The 16692-nt window shown below is 38.6% G+C and overlaps 2 protein-coding genes and 1 pseudogene across 2 annotated transcripts; 1 reads left to right on the top strand and 2 right to left on the bottom strand.

Annotated features, from left to right (window-relative positions):
* The window catches only part of LOC121508431, a 29620-nt pseudogene that overhangs the window by 12568 nt on the left and 360 nt on the right, over nt 1-16692 (top strand).
* On the bottom strand, nt 1778-2324 carry LOC121508440 (histone H2B 1/2-like). Its single transcript, XM_041785298.1, has one exon. The coding sequence runs from the start codon at nt 2311-2313 to the stop codon at nt 1945-1947; it is 369 nt and encodes a 122-aa protein (XP_041641232.1). The 5' UTR covers nt 2314-2324; the 3' UTR covers nt 1778-1944.
* On the bottom strand, nt 7904-12606 carry LOC121508430 (ecto-ADP-ribosyltransferase 4-like). The gene is made up of 3 exons (XM_041785288.1): nt 12501-12606; nt 9526-9670; nt 7904-9349 (listed from the first exon to the last, which is right to left on the bottom strand). Exons 1-3 carry the CDS (start codon nt 12539-12541, stop codon nt 8627-8629), a joined length of 909 nt encoding a protein of 302 aa, XP_041641222.1. The 5' UTR covers nt 12542-12606; the 3' UTR covers nt 7904-8626.

Below are 16692 nucleotides of genomic sequence, written 5' to 3'. Positions count from 1 at the left end.
TATGTATAAATATGAATTCATGTTGAAAATGTATGGAAGCCCTAAAGGGCCATGTATTCACATATATTATTTACTCTGTTTTCCAATGATAACAGCATGGATGGAGTGAGGGGGTGAATCATGGGGCTTCGGCCCCAAATGTTTTCTTAAAAGCCTCAAATCTTTCAGGTTGGTTTTAAGTATGCTGCTTAAGGCCTTGCTGATCACAGCGTAGAAATGTAATTTTAAAGTAATTTTTTAAAAACAGATCTGTTTTTTTTTTTACTTGTATGAATGTATGTACAGAGGATTAGGGACATTTAACAAAAAAAATATTTGGTATGTGTTTTTTCTCTAATTCTAAGACAAATGACAGAATTATTATTTTTACTATTACTATTTTTAATGGTCCTAATACTCTTTTGTATCTATACACCCACTGCAGTGTAAAAAATACTTTCAAAATTGCACTAAAAATACAATTTTCAGCATTTGTGTGAATAAATGTATATCTTCAACCCAAATTGTTGCTTTTTTTGTGCTTTGTTTGAAAATGCAGGGCTTCAGTTGTAAACCTTTTCACCAAATTCCTAACCTACCCATGCAATGTTACTTAAAATATAAACTTCAGACATTTTTAGGCAAGGGCAGAAGTGAAAATGATTGGACTCTAGAATGGTGTATCGTGATTTTAGAATGATAATGACACTTTTAGCTCAGGTTATGAAAAAATATTATCAATTAAAGGGGCTCTATGCAAGATTTAGAAAAATACCAGTGTAGCGACGCCGCCGGCCATTAGGCGAACTGCAACAACATTGTGTTGCTCGTCCACAACGGCGCGCTCCTTGCTCATGAACGAGCCTCCGGTTTATCAGCTGATACACACGCAGACCAAGGGGATTTACCGGCATCATGTATACAGAGGAGGTAAGTGAAGTAACACTTAAAAGTTCCACCAACAATTGTACTGAGTGGGACGCGTTTTAGAGCAGAAGCAACAGGGCAGACGTTGCTTAGCTCTGATAATGGTGCCTCAACCGCGGTTATCAGATAGCTGACATTAAGTGTCGAAGATATTTTATTAACTAAGTATCAAAAAAAAAAAACGCAGTAAATTGAGTCCAGTTCCAGGAAGCAAGAAAGAGATGCAGAATTACTGGGAAAACACTAAATGAGCAACGTGACAGGCATTGTTGGGATAGCATCTTTCACAGCAAGACGACCATCTTTGGATCGGTATTTATCCCGAGTGTAGCTCCCTCCATTTCTCCAATGCTCCACCAATATTTATCCTCGATTTCCCCCGGCGTCGGTCACACTCTTTAAGCTTGAAAGGCTTCGGTGGATAAAACTATCTTAGTTGTTTTATGTTTTCGCTGAGTTTGTGTGGGTGTTTGGGCTGAGCTAGCCGGTGGTTTACTCGCGGAAGCAGCCTTCTCCATTCAACACGCCGTTGTCAGGTATTAACAGAGCAAGGGGGTGCACACATAACGTAATACCAAACATCACTTCCGTTGAGATTTTGCAGAAAGCTCGGCCAGAATACTCTAGAGAAATAACTCCACAGGCTTATACAGGCAAACACGGAAAACGTAAAGAGCCATCCTTCACATCGGGATAAAGTGTGAACTATTAAATACTAACAAGTAAGAAGTTTTGAAGCAAAATACTTTACACAGAGCCCTTTTAAGCTACAATTTTCCATTTAATAACCCTTGTTTCCCCTAATGCCACTACATAGTTTTACATACTACTTTTTTTTTTTACCGTTTTGGCAACATTTTCCTTGCTTTTATTACCTCTCTTACCTGTTTCCGTCACTTTTCCATACGTAGATTGTAGCTTTTATAAAAGGGTTCTTCATTCTTTGATGAAGTAACACTTTGATGGCACTATAAACTCTTAAGGGTGCATTTGTGTGGTCCTTAAAAGGACCTTTGTGTTGTTTAGGGATGGGCAGGTTTACTTCGAGCTGGTGTACTTGGTGACGGCCTTGGTTCCCTCTGACACGGCGTGCTTGGCCAGCTCTCCGGGCAGCAGCAGGCGGACGGCGGTCTGGATCTCCCTGGAGGTGATGGTGGAGCGCTTGTTGTAGTGAGCCAGACGGGAGGCCTCCCCGGCAATGCGCTCAAAAATATCACTGACGAAGGAGTTCATGATGCCCATGGCCTTGGAGGAAATCCCGGTGTCAGGGTGGACCTGCTTGAGGACCTTGTAGACGTAGATGGCGTAGCTCTCCTTTCTCCTTGCCCTCCTCTTCCTGCCGCTCTTGGTGGCCTTAGAGACGGCTTTCTTGGAGCCTTTCTTGGCAGCTTTCGGTGCGTCCGGCATGTTTGCTGATGAAACTCTCAGTAACGAATGAAGGTCGGTAATGCCGCTCGAGCTTCATATACAGTCTCCAAACAGAGTACGGTGTTCCGCTGCTCGCTCAGGATTGGCTGAGATCAGAGCGCGTGAGGCTGAGTCCTCTTCTTCGGCCAGGAGGGTCACGTGTCCACAGTGACCGTTAACTCTTCACTGGGATCTGAACACGTTTGTAAATTTCACAGAGGAGCCGTTAAAAGCTTTAAAGCTTTAAATCACGTCATAAATGTTTTTAATCTGTGAATACTGAACATTAAATTTAATATAATTTTTTTTATCTCCAAACCGAACATGATATATGAATAAATATATGAAAAATCTCAGCCTCTCCTGATTTTATTTATCTTATTTTTTTCTAGACTCAGATATGGCTCAGATTTACGCTCTGTGGGCCCATAATCATCAAGTCTTATTTAAATAATATTTTGTTCAAAGAGATCACCTCTATCAAATCACAACGAGATTTAAATGGCCAAAAGCTATATCAAGAAGAAAACAAAAAAACACAAATGAGATCTGTGGTTTCCACTTAAAAACCCACCATCTGGTCAATAAATCTGAAAATAAAAAACAACATTGTAAGTGATGTGAACAACATCAGTTATAATACATAGAGACTACAATACTTAAAGAGCCTGTAAAAGTTGAATCCAAAGTTTTTGTCTAAACACTCTAGAAATGTTGGGATATGGTTGCTGTAATCATGTGGAAACTCTGAGATCTACATGAGACTGAATTCTGAATTTAGGCCATTTCATCTCTTTCCTGGCTTGGTTTCATGTGGGCGGGGCCAATGTGTGGACTCACGATGTCATGAGCCCACAGTAGAGAATGACCCCGCCCCTCTAACGCTACAATATTGTTGAAGGAAGCAGTCACCTGGAGCAGGGACTTCTGGTTCATTTTGTGCAAAGGAATTCAGTCTTGTACTCTTGTACCGTTCTATAATGTTCATGTTTCATTGCATAGTTATAGTTATGCATGTTTGTTTATTAGTTCATGTTTTAGGGGAAAATATTTTTCCAAGTATGACACCATGAGTGACGGGGTTAAAGCTGCAGACTACCCATGTCCTGAGTGGGCGTGGTTTCAGCTCATTCAACAGACACGCCCACACCAGAGGCATGGAGAGAGAGAAAGTTACGATACGCTTTGATCTCGCCGCAGCGCCGTCGCGTGGTTCATGTAGCTCCAAATAGTTCCAAACATACCAGAGCTGTCAGTCTGGTTGAATGGGGACAGCAACAGCAAGAGATTTCAGTAAATATTAACTTTTTATCTACAACAGTTGTTATTTTGATTATCATGTACTCATATGTGTTGTCTTATATTACAACTTTTATCAATAGATGTCATTTTAGTCATCGGATTACAGAATCGTCACGTTTTTATAGTATCAATTTTGGAGGGAATAGGGATTACATTGACAGTAGCAATGATTTTTGTTGCTGCTAATATATTAGAGGCAATTTCCAGTGAATATTGATGCACATTGTGTGCTAATTATGACTTTGACCACATATATAGTAGTATTTTTGTGATATATAGATATGATTTAACATTGTGTCTGTTAACTTTTGGAGGGAACAGGGAATACATTTGTTGTCAAGACTAGGCTATATTGTTGCTGCTAATACGGTATATAAGAAGACATTTTCTGTAAATATTTATAGTACAAAATGTGCATTACTCATAACTATCCCTTCATGTATAAATATTGTTTGTGGGGTTTGCTAAAAAGTTTTAAATGTTAGAGGTAGAATGAGATTCCTACTTCAATGTTGAAAATAATGACAGCACACACACACAAAACAAAATGTCAGCCTTTAATGAAACCTGAATTACATTTATTACACACTTATCACCTATCCATAGTTCAAACCTCACTAAAACCAAAACTAAGCTGCTTATGTGTCCACAATTCCACCTGAGTTTTGCCTCTATGTCCACCTACTTTTTTTCTACCTTTGCTTCACTTGTTTTTCCCACAATACGTGTGTTGGTGAGTGTGTGTGTGTGTATATATATTTATATGTATGTGTATACATGTATTTATTTTGTTTGCTAACATTATATCTGTTTTTATTCTTTTTTTTTAATGTAACTATTATAAATCAGTCTATTTAGTCCAGCCCCCCTTTTTTATTTAGGATAACTATACTTTCTTCATAGCCGTGGTTTGCCATCTTACCCTACAAGATTGGAAAAACATACTGTATCTCAGGACTCTTTACTGCATCAGATTGTCCAAGACCACAGCCAGAAAAATGTCTGTTTTTTGTGTGTATACTTGTTCATTGTCGTTACTCTTCTGTGTATGTACATTTTGGTCACCTTATCACCAATAAAGAATGTTGAAAATACTCTTAAATTTACATTAAAATTTTTGTTGCACACTTTTTCTTATTATTATTCAGCCTTAAATCATCACATTAAAATGTTCACAAACAGGCATGTTAAATAAATATCTGTGCATGCAAGTATAGCATACATTTTAGCAGATTACAAGTAGATACAAGCAGATACAAGTTCAGTCTATAGTGCCTAAATAAACAGCAATCAGTTTGCATTCAACAAGCACTTTATTAGATAATGTATTAAACAGGCTGGGAAAGTGGTACGAGTTTTCCAAAGAGCCAATGCATTTTTCTCCACAATCATTGCTCCTACACAAATTCACAAGACTTTTAAAAGACTCAAACAGGGAAATGAGGGTGTGTGGCTGTCAGAGAAAACTAGGATCCTAGGATTTATGAAGAAAGATACAACAGTGTCAGTGTGTCCTGCATTGAAGAAAAGAGATTAAATATAATGATGCAAAAATACCACAGAACAACAGTGTGGGAGACTCAGTGAGATGAGAAAGAAGAAACACAGAGAGGAAAGACATGGTGTTGGATTGGAACAGGTGTAAGGCAGGGAGGAAATAAATTGCATACCTTTAAAAACAGAAGTAGTAATTATTTAATCCAGTTTTAGATTCATACCTTCCAATTGTTGGCTGCGCAGCATTTGGATGCACCAATCGGTCCGAGAAGGGGTCACGCATGTATGGCTTCCCCAAAAATATGGACAGGAGAAAAAAATGGTTGGCCAAAGTAAGCAGAAGCAACCTAACCATCAAAAAGATTACAATAACATAAAACTATGTGCAGTAAGTAATACTCATGCTGCAAATTGAAAATTTGTGGATAAAGTTTGAACATATTTTCATCCCATATGAAAAGATTCAATGAAATTGTGATTAGCAATCATCTGGTAATATCTGGAATGTGTATGTCAATTATACTTACAAGCAGCTCTGAGATAACTTTTGTTGTGATTTGACACAAAATTATTAAAACTGACATAACTCTGCAGGTACATTTTGAGAGAGAGGCATTCAGAAAGACAAGAACAGGTCAGCTGAGATTGAGGGCTGATGCCATTCCCACTTTATTTGTGCATCGCCCTGAGCCTAAAAGGAGGAGAGGTCCTGTAATAAGGATGACCACAGAACTTCCAGTACACGAAAACACGGTGGCCAATGACCACCCGTACTGTAAAGAAATCAACTTTGGTACGAATAATGTGAATTTAAAATAAATATTTTTTTATATGTCAATAACAAGTCTACATATTCTCTTTAACACTAATAATGCGGTATCTTCCTTTCAGAGATTGAGGGAGAAAGTCAGGATAGTGAAAGAAAGGAAGGTGAGGAAAGAGATGAAAAGGAAGGGGAAGACTGTGAGGAAATTAAGAGGTACCAAGAGACAGGAACCAGTGAGACAGCCCTGAGAGAACAGTTAGAAAAACAAAAAGCTGAGATAACAAGGTTAAAAGGAGACCTAACACGACAGAAAAAAAAGATACTGTTTCCCTGCGAAAAAAAAAAAAAGTCAAACATGAAAAAAAACCTTTCTGCTATTTTCTCAGAAGACCAAATCAAAGCAATTCGAAAGAAAAATAAGAGGAGCATGAGATGGGGAAATGACACAGTGAAAAAAGCCCTACAGCTTCGTTTTGGCACAGGCTCAACTGGTTACAGGCTGCCCCAGGAAGTGAATATTCCTCTCCCCGATATCAGGACCCTGCAAAGAAGAATGCAGCACATTCAGATGGAACCAGGAGTATTAGGGGAGGTTTTTGAAACGATGAGGCTGAAGGTAGAAGGGCTGACAGAGATGGAGAGAGAATGTTGAGCTGCACTGAGGAACAGGAAGGCTTTATGGTGATATCACATTACCTGGCCACATGGGGGCAGCAACACATGCTGTTGATTTTATGTTGGCAGGAAGCACTACAAGGTGGAAGCAGGTAGTGGCTTATAGAGATGGGCGATACCAGTGTTTTTTAATTTGATACGATACTGATACTTTTTTATGTAATTTTAACGATACTGATACCGACACCAATACTTTTGAAGAGAGAATAAATATTGGACTCGCAAACTTTCAAAAGTTACACATTTCAGGCAGTTAAAAAGGTGTACGGAAGAGTATTAGGGCCACTGAAAAAAAAAAATTTTGAGACAATTTTTTTTTTCAATTGTGAGAAAAAAGTCAGAATTCTGAGATTAAAGTCAGAATTCTGAGATTAAAGTCAGAATTCTGAGATTAAAGTCAGAATTCTGAGAAAAAAGTCAGAATTCTGACTTTATTCTTAAATTACGGGTAATGAACCATCAAATAATGTGTTTGGTCCAGATGACGGGCCTGGGTGTTGTTTTGGATGTCTTTGCTTCTCCCTTCCCTGCATCAGTGCAATATTCTTATTCCTAAACCACAGACTTTAAAGTGAGGCTCACCTCTCATGTGGAGCTCCGCCTCCAGTGGCAGCTCTGTTGTTAAGAAATAAGGCTATCTATCTATCTATCTATCTATCCATCTATCTATCTATCTATCTATCTATCTATCTATCTATCTATCTATCTATCTATCTATCCATCCATCTATCTATCCATCTATCTATCTGTCTGTCTGTCTGTCTGTCCGTCCGTCCGTCCGTCCGTCTATCTATCTATCTAGTCTTTTTTCCTCTGTTTATATTTCTTTCTTTTTTCATTTTTTTCCACAATAATAATAATAATATTATACTGTATTGTCATTATTCTTATTATTCTTCTTATTATTATTATTTTAATATTATTATTATCATTATTGGACCTTTTTGAGAGGTATGGACCTTGCTGTTGGATCCGTCTTAGTTACTTTCATAAATATCAAAGTCTCTTCTGATACTTTTTATTTCTTGAAAATGTAGACAGATAACGACTCCATCTTCAAGGCCCTGTACCTGATCATAAAACCACCTAGTACACTGATATAATCTGATCTAGTTAAAGTGTTTCATCTTTGTTCATTAGACAGGATGTTTGGGTTTAGACATTATTTCAGTCATTCTCACTGATCAGGATTGTTGCTTTCAGTTCTGAACTGATCACTTCTTGTTTGTTTGCATTGTGCTCCATCTAGTGGTGGTGGTGTGTCATAACATAAGATGTGTCTATTGTAGCCTGTCTGAACTGGTCTGACATCATGGGGCCTCTGGAAATGTTCTGAGTTAATTAAAAAGGTTTATTTTTATTGTCCTTACAAGCACAACTGTTGTGATGACAGTTCTTCAGACAGACACTAAAATACCCAGGACTATCAGTCTCTGAGTTTTGCTTCTCACATCTGATGATGGCCATTGATTAGCGGTCATCCAGAGCAGATCCTGGGTCACATCAGTCAATGGTGGCGGTTCAGTCAAAGGTTGTGTCAGTGCTGTTAAAACTTTGAACCAGAAGTGTGGACTCTGGTTCGAGTTTGACGACTCTGGATTTGACAGTTTCATTGAGGATTTTCAAATCAACCTGGTAACTTCAGTGAATCGAGACTTCAACTCAACTTGTTCAACTGGAAAAGACTTGAGGTGGAATGAGTGAGGCCTGCTTATATATGTTAGGCAGGCATGGTCTTTGTTCCTGAACTTACTTTAAAAACGACATTTATTAAACACTTCATTTAAATAAAGGTTACAAAGATAAGCCACTAAATAATTTATAAAACATCGAAAAACACAGCAAATTCAAACATCAGATTTTTGTTATAATCTTCACAATCATAAATTTATCAGGGAGAACTTCTACAGCCAGCTGCATCTGCCTCCACTTCACTTAATCTGCTAAAAACATTTTTAAAAATCATCAATGCTTCATGACTAACAGGCCTGAAATACAAACAGCATGGTGAGCATTTTAAAGACTTCCTGGATGGTCAGTGTGTCCCGATGTTCTAGGAATAAAGATTGTTTTTCACCATGTTGACAACTGGTAGCAAACTAGACAGCAGAACCAGAGCGCCTGAAGAGACTGGACTAAACGCTGTGATGAATGACTCAGTGAATGCACCACTTCACTCTGACTGTTATAAACACAACCCATGCTCTCCATCTTGAAGGAGACTTTACATCCCTGCGTGTCCGTCTTAATGTCAGTGATTTTAAACACCTCGTAGGGGGGAATGAGCGCCTGGTCGAATCCTTTCAGAGCAGAATAATGTGTGATATTTGCACCAAAACACGTTTCGAATTCAAAACAGTACGTGTTCCCTGTGGATTTCCTCCAATCAGAGCCGACTGTGAAGGTGCTGAAGTGAATGGCTTTGCTAGAAATGTCCGGATCCAAGTCAGCGTCTGTCCTGTAGCTCGTGCTGAGACACGACGTCTTCTGATGGTAGTTCAGGATGTCAACAGCGTCGTGAAGGAAAGACTCCAGACTTTCTTGCTCTCCGTTTCTGTCTGCTCTTCCACTGTCTTGTTTGTCAGCTTGGATCATCCCACTTGTGTACATGTAGATGGCAGTAGAAAGAGTTTTTGTCATGCTGCGATGTGCAGGCGCTTTGGCGTTTTTCTCAGCCTCACTCCACGCTCGACTGAAACTCCCACTGGTACTCCATTTCTGCATGAGGGCTCCAGTAGGGATGTCTGTCACCTCAGCACTGCAGTTAACATCGTGGATTTGATGCTGAAGTGAACCCTGGAATGAAGACAAACAGGTTTTAGTAAACATGACCAAAGAAACTGTTCACCAGCGTCTCAGTTATTCTGCTACAGTTAAACACAGAGCATCCATTTCATAAGAAACTCAGTCTACAGTTTGATCTGCCCCAACTTGTTGTTTCACATCAGATAATATTAAATAGTTGGAGTTACCTGTTCAGCAACATCCTGACTTCTTAAGGTCACAAAGATGGCGACAAATATGAGCAGTCCCATCAAAAGAAGAGAAATACAGGTACATGCAATGAGGAATACCCTCCGACATGCTGTTCTTCTTTCTCCTGAAGTCATCAGGCACCTGGAAAAGAAGAAATCTGTTACTGAACCACTGAGGTCAAAACAGGGGTCAAAAAAGACGCTGGCATAAAAAACGTTCAACCCCTTGGATGTTTTACCTTTTTATGGATTTTATTAATCAGTCTTTGTCAATATAATTTTGCTTTTGTGACAAAAATATACAACAAACCCCTCTTTAATTTCAAAGTGAAAACAGATTTCTACAAAGTAATATAAAGTGACTGACCAAGTTCAACAGAGGTCCAGACAGTTGGTGCTAGTAGTCTTACAATGAGGTCAGTGAATGTGTCTCAGTGATTGTAGTATAAAGACTCCTGTGTCTGGAAGGTCCAGTCACTGGTTCATCAGTATTCCTGGCTACCATTACACCATGGAGACAAAATAACACTCTAAGCAACCATCATGAAGAAATAAAGGAATATGTCACATGTTTAAATCTGCCTAGATCAGACCGTCCTCAAGAAGGAGACTAAAGAGAGAGACCACCAAGACACCTATGACTACGACTCAGATTCAATCTGGACTAGAGTTCACCAAAAGGCATGTGGGAGACTCCATGGTCAAGAGGAAGGAAGTTCTTAGGTCTGATGAGACCAGAATGGAGCTTTTTGACCATCAGACAAGACGCCAAACACTGACATCACCATGAACACACCATCCCCACTGTGGAGCACGGTGGTGGCAGCATCATGCTGTGGGTATGCTTCTCAGCAGCATACAGCGAAAGCTACACAGATATGGTTTAAAGACAACAAAGTGAATGTTCTGGAATAGCCAAGTCAAAGCTCAGACCTCAGAGCAAAAGAGAATGTGTGGCTGGATTTGAAAAGGACTGCTCACACCTGATCCCTGTACAACCTGACAGAGCTTCAGCAGTTTAGCAAAGAATGGAGTAAAATCCACAAATTGTGAGACTACAAGCACCACTTGACTTTAATATTTATGCAATTACTTCATACCTTAAGTATTTTCATTTCATCGACTTTACTTTGTTGAAATCTGTTTTCACTTTGGCATTAAAGTGCTTTTTTTTGTCAAAAAAGCCGAATTATTGAACATGATTGATTCATAAAATCAATAAAAGTGAAGCAGAAAAAGTCTGACCAGGACTAGGGGATTACAGGTACATGTATTCATACCGAATCTGTACGGTACAGACGTGTACCGAACAGTGGAGTGAAACTCATACACAGATGGAAAACCAGAGCACAACTCACTGTCACACTATCCTGGCAACCACACAACCACAGCAAATGACAGCAACAGCCTGAATATTCCCAGATAAAAGTGTCCTGTTTAGGAACTCTTTGTTTCCCAGTAAAATACAACAGTGGACAAAGACAACAACAGTAGCGCTGACATTATTCAGCAGCTGTGTCGCTGACAGCACATCATCCAGCAGACCAATCAAAGCATTTTTAAAAGGCTCCACTCAAACAAGAACGTCACTGTAACGAGGAGGAACAACCAAAAGTCTCACCAGCCGATTATGAATTTACCATGAATTAAGAAGTTTTTATTATAACACTGGTGCTCTGGTTTAGAGAATCAAATTAATTCTACCTTCAACTGTCAGCCTGTTGAAGTCAGCCGGATAGATGCTAATTAGCATACTTAGCAAGCCAACTTATGATGATGCGTTCAAGTTAGCTGGGAAATTTAAGTGTTTAAAGAATGGGTAGAAAATAAGTTAATTTATCAATTGAAATAACCTAGTTATTCAAAAATGTATTTATTTATCTATATTTTTTTAAATTGAAGACCTTTTGGAAGGAGGTTGCAGCGTTATTAATAATTCAAATGTAATTTATTCAGCCTATATATTTTAATACAATTAAATAAGATTAAAAAAAAATAAATTCAGTTATCTACTCGCTTTAATTACCGTAACCAAGATGTACCAAACAGTGACTTCAAAACTGAAGTACATGCCGAACCAAAATTTTTCCGTACCATAACACACCTAACCACAACAGATCTCATAAGCCACATACAAGTTTTCACTGCACTGCATTATGATGATGATGATTGTTTCTATTATTATTATTATTATTATTATTATTATTATTATTATTATTATTTCTGGTGTCTGAAGAGTTTTGATGACTTAGTTGAACTGACGTAGTGGCACAAAAACCCCTGAATGAGAAGAAATCCCGTCAAAGTGGGAGAACAGGATGAATATCAGATACAGATCATCAGGTCAGGACAGTTTAGACGTTAGAGGCAGCTTGCTTTGTTTCTTCAATGACTAAAGGACTGTCTCGGGAACACTTTCACAATAAAAGCCTCATGTAGACGCAGGTTCTCTCACAACAGGGATATGGGCTACTCATTGAGCTTTTACTCTGAAAAACAGACCGGATGTCGTCCTCTCCTTACAGCTCAACTGTGGATTTCCATTACTTTACTGAATAGAAATGGACATTCAGCAGTTTATCTCTTTTCATTCGTGTTTTTATAAAGTTAGCTGATCTCAGAGTTCACCTACATAAGAGCACACGCATAATAACGTTAATATTAAAACATCTCGTTCAGAAAAAAGATCCGACTCTTTCAACCGGTTCATTAAAAAACAGGAAGAAAGAAGAAGAAACTACACGTTTACTGGTTACTGTAAAGCTGACATTTAAACTGTTACTGGTTTAACTGGACGGCTGTGTCGCGTACAGAAGGGCTAACATTACAGTGCTTTAAAAACACATGTAAATGGAGAGTTGACCACATTTAGACTTCAGTCTCAACTCTGTTTTTGAAAATAAACCGTCTAAATAGTTCAAATTTAACTCCTGGTAAAAAAAATCAGAAACTATAACCTGTAGGATACTCACCGGTGTTTGACCCTCTGCTGTGTCATTGAGGAAGATCTCATGAAAGTAGGCCGAGAGAAGCAAATATTCTTGTCTGAACGAAGTGGGACCAAATTCCTAACATTTCCACCAGGTTCAATCGGGAGAGGGGGGTTGCCAGGTCTGTGAGATAAAACCAGCGAAAAAATAGACCATCAGCTCAAAGTCAGCCCCAAAACAATCTCAATGCTAGAACTGAAACAAGGCTGTAAAACCTCTGCTACACCAAACATGATGTCTTTAATTACAGTAGCGTCTCTATAACTGTCATCAGAATCGTCCGGGCTCCTTAACCACTTTTACTGTTTTCTTGCTACATTATAAACCCTATTTCTCTTTTAACACATTTTTCAGAGTGTTTCCTGATTCATAACCATAAATTCACTTGTTTTTGCAGTTTTTGGCACTTTTGACTCTGTTGAAGCATTTCTTCCTGCTGGTTTTTGCCCATTATAACCAATTTTAGCTCATTTTCATCATTGTTTGGTGTAATTTCTGTTTAGCATCTTTACCTATTTTTCCACATTTTAACCCCCTTCTCATCACCTTTTCCACCCATTTTTACCACTTTGAACACATTTTTGCTACTTATAGGAATTTTCGCCACTTGTAAAATTTTAACACCATCTTTAAAAAACATTTTTCCCCAGTTTTAACCACATTCACTGTTTATTACACTATGTTTTGCTATTTATAACCCATTTTCACAATTTCTCCTGTTGTTTTTTTTTTTCCATTTGCCAAATAAATGCAGTGTTCTTCCATTTTGAACCATTGTTTCTTTCATCATTTTATACCACTCTAAACACGTCTTTATTATATTTTAAAAGGGGGGTTACATTTTTAAGAAAATCTATATACCAGGGAAAGAATCTATTTAATTTTCTTTCTACTTTGATATGAATGGTTTGTATTCAGGTATAAAAAAAATATATGGTTATTGCAGTGGGACCATGATTTTGCTGATCTTCATGTGCCCTATATTTGGCTGTTTTATTCTTCCTCTTCTTCCCTGCTAAAGAACATTTAATAAATATAATAAACCCATAATAATGTTGATCCATTTTCCCCATTCTGTAGGTATTTCTTCATGTATTTTGCTGCTCTACTGGGCAGTGTGTGTCTTTGCTGTGGTTGCTTGTAGGCCTGGATGTTGTGTTGGACATCTTTGCTTCTTCCTTCCCTGCATCAGTGCTCTAATTCTTGGGAAAACCTCAGACCTGGCAACCCTGCTGGAGGGTGGGGCTGAAGCCAAACTCTCACGTTTCTCTCCGCCTCCACCTGCAGCTCTATTGTTAGCTCCTGTTTCAGCATTATTATGAGTCTGCTCTGAGACAGGAGTGATTTTAACACTAACATGAGGCTCTTCTCCACTGAGCTGGTTTAACTCTATGGTGGCCAACTGGTGGTCCTGGGGCCACATGCTGCCCTCCTCACTCAGAGAGGCCAGCAGGTCAATTTTGATATTTCAAGAAACTGCAGAAAGAAGAAAATGTGACAAAACCTGCAAGGAAATCACAAAACATCTGCAGTCTTTGACTACTCATGTGGTAGGTCTTTAAAATGAAAGCAGAGACGTCATTTACAGCAGTCACTGCTAGAACTGTTTAAATGCATCATTACATTCATTTGTATAAAAAAGCAAATATGCAGGTGAATATGCTGAAATAAACAAAGGTTAAGAAGCAGTTTACATGGTTCAAGTGTTTTAGCTGACTGAAATAATCATTTTCATGTGAGTTTAAAAATATAAATGCAAAAATAGTTAGATATGACTGCTTTATAAAACTTGGCTGACAGTGAGAATAAAATAAATGTGGCCCTCTCAAGCTGCCTTTCCCAGATTTAGCTAAAAGAAATCCCAGCAGGTTAACAAAGTATTTATTTATTTAGTCATTCAGTGAGTAATTTAGTTATTTATTTGGTTGTATGTTTTATTTAAATATGTAGAAATTGTGGCAATTGCATTTTTTCTGTCTCTTTCTTTTGTCTTTCTTTTTTGATTTTTTTTTCCTTTTTTTTATTTTTGTCATTTTTATTCATTAATATCTTTTCTTATTTATTTAGTTATTTATGTAGTTATGTTTTTCTTTATTTTGTGTTCCTCTTCTGTATTTCTTTTTTCTTTCTTTCTTTATGATAAAAATAATATTTTATTATTATTATTATTATTAGAGAGGTATGGACTTTGCTGTTTGACACTTCTTCTTACTGATGTAATCTCACTCATTCGATGCAGAGGGCTACGTGTAGCTACGCCATCGACGCGACACAGAAGCATAAATCAGGCTTTAGACAGGATGAGTTTACATATTATTTCAGTCATTCTCATTGATCAGGATTGTTGCTTGCAGGACCCAATTGTTCACGTCTTGTGTTTGTGTGTTGTGCTCCATCTAGTGGTCGTAGTGAGTCATAGCATTGGATGACACACTACACTGTTGTGTCCCATCTGATGCATTCTGACATCATGACGACTGTTGAAATGTTCTGGGTTAGATTAAATAAAGATTTATTCTTTACTCTTCATTTTAGTTTTTATTTTGTTGTTATCAAAGTTCTTCAGATAGATGCTAAAATATATTCCAGTCTCTGAGTTTTGCTTCTCACATCTGATGCTGGACATTACTGCATTGATTAGCAGTCAGAACAGATCCTGAGCAAAGATCTATCTTAATGTTGAGGTTTGTGTCGATGGATGGATGGATGGATGGATGGATGGATGCATGGATGGATGCATGGATGGATGGATGCATGAATGGATGGATGGATGGATGGATGGATGGATGAATGAATGGATGGATGGATGGATGGATGGATGGATGAAGGGATGAATGTATGGATGGAGGGATGCATGAATTGATGCATGGATGGATGGATGGATGGATGGATGGATGGATGGATGGATGGATGGATGATGGATGGATGAATGAATGGATGGATGGATGGATGGATGGATGGATGGATGGATGAAGGGATGGATGCATGGATGGATGAATGGATGGATGGATGCATGGTTGAGTGCATGGATGGATGGATGATGCATGGATGGATGGATGGATGCATGGATGGTTGGATGGATGGATGCATGAAAGGATGGATGGATGGATGCATGGATGGATGGATGCATGAAAGGATGGATGGATGGATGCATGGATGGATGGATGGATGAATGCATGAATGGATGGATGGATGGATGGATGCATGAGTGGATGGATTGATGGATGGATGAATGCATGAATGGATGGATGGATGAATGCCTGAATGGATGGATGGATGGATGGATGGATGCATGAGTGGATGGATGGATGGATGGATGGATGGATGGATGGATGGATGCATGGATGGATGGATGGATGGATGGATGGATGGATGGATGGATGAGTGGATGGATAGATGGATGGATGGATGGATGGATGGATGAATGAATGCATGAATGCATGGATGGATGGATGGATGGATGAATGCCTGAATGGATGGATGGATGGATGGATGGATGCATGAGTGGATGGATGGATGGATGGATGGATGGATGGATGAGTGGATGGATAGATGGATGGATGGATGGATGCATGAGTGGATGGATAGATGGATGGATGAACAGGTGGGATATCATAAATGAAATTTTAGTATCAGGGTTGCAGCTGAATTGAAATCTTACAACAATAAAAAAAATACAACAGACTTTTCTAGAATCATTTCCGCATGTGTGCTAAAATTACTGGGGTAACACTAGGAGGTAGTGGATCACTGCACCCGTTTAAATGTCCCTAATGTAAAATAGATTTACTTTTATTATTTCAAATAGAAAAGGGAAACATGGAGGAGAGTTTAGAGTCAAGTGAAAACTCCTTTCTTTGATTAAAAAGCTTTGACTCTGTTTCAAAGACACAGAGTGTATTAACATCACACATCACCGCTGAGATCAACACTTATCTGGTTCAGTGAAAGATTAGATCGCTGCCTGTCAGTAAAACCTGTAGGTTTGATGTCAGTGTGCTGGTGTTATTGTGGATGCTGTTATCAGGTCTCCTGATGTTGAGTTAGTGGAGAGAGGTCGACAGTGGGAGGCGCAAGAGCCCCGAGAATGTTCTACCAACGTTTCATCTAAGGAAGAAGAACGTGGCGCTGTCAGTCTTCCACCACGTCCTCAAACCAATTTTATATAACTGTG

This window comes from Cheilinus undulatus, linkage group 4 (genome assembly GCF_018320785.1).
Source record: "Cheilinus undulatus linkage group 4, ASM1832078v1, whole genome shotgun sequence".
Lineage (NCBI taxonomy): Eukaryota > Metazoa > Chordata > Actinopteri > Labriformes > Labridae > Cheilinus > Cheilinus undulatus.
This window is presented reverse-complemented; position numbering and strand designations above follow the sequence as displayed.

Coding starts and splice junctions, on each gene's coding strand:
- LOC121508430 (XM_041785288.1), bottom strand. CDS start 12,541: ATGAGATCTTCCTCAATGACACAGCAGAGGGTCAAACACCG. Junction 9,671..12,500: donor CAGCAGAGGGTCAAACACCG/GTGAGTATCCTA, acceptor CTTCTTTTCCAG/GTGCCTGATGACTTCAGGAG. Junction 9,350..9,525: donor GTCAGGATGTTGCTGAACAG/GTAACTCCAACT, acceptor TCTTCATTCCAG/GGTTCACTTCAGCATCAAAT.
- LOC121508440 (XM_041785298.1), bottom strand. CDS start 2,313: ATGCCGGACGCACCGAAAGCTGCCAAGAAAGGCTCCAAGAAAGCCGTC.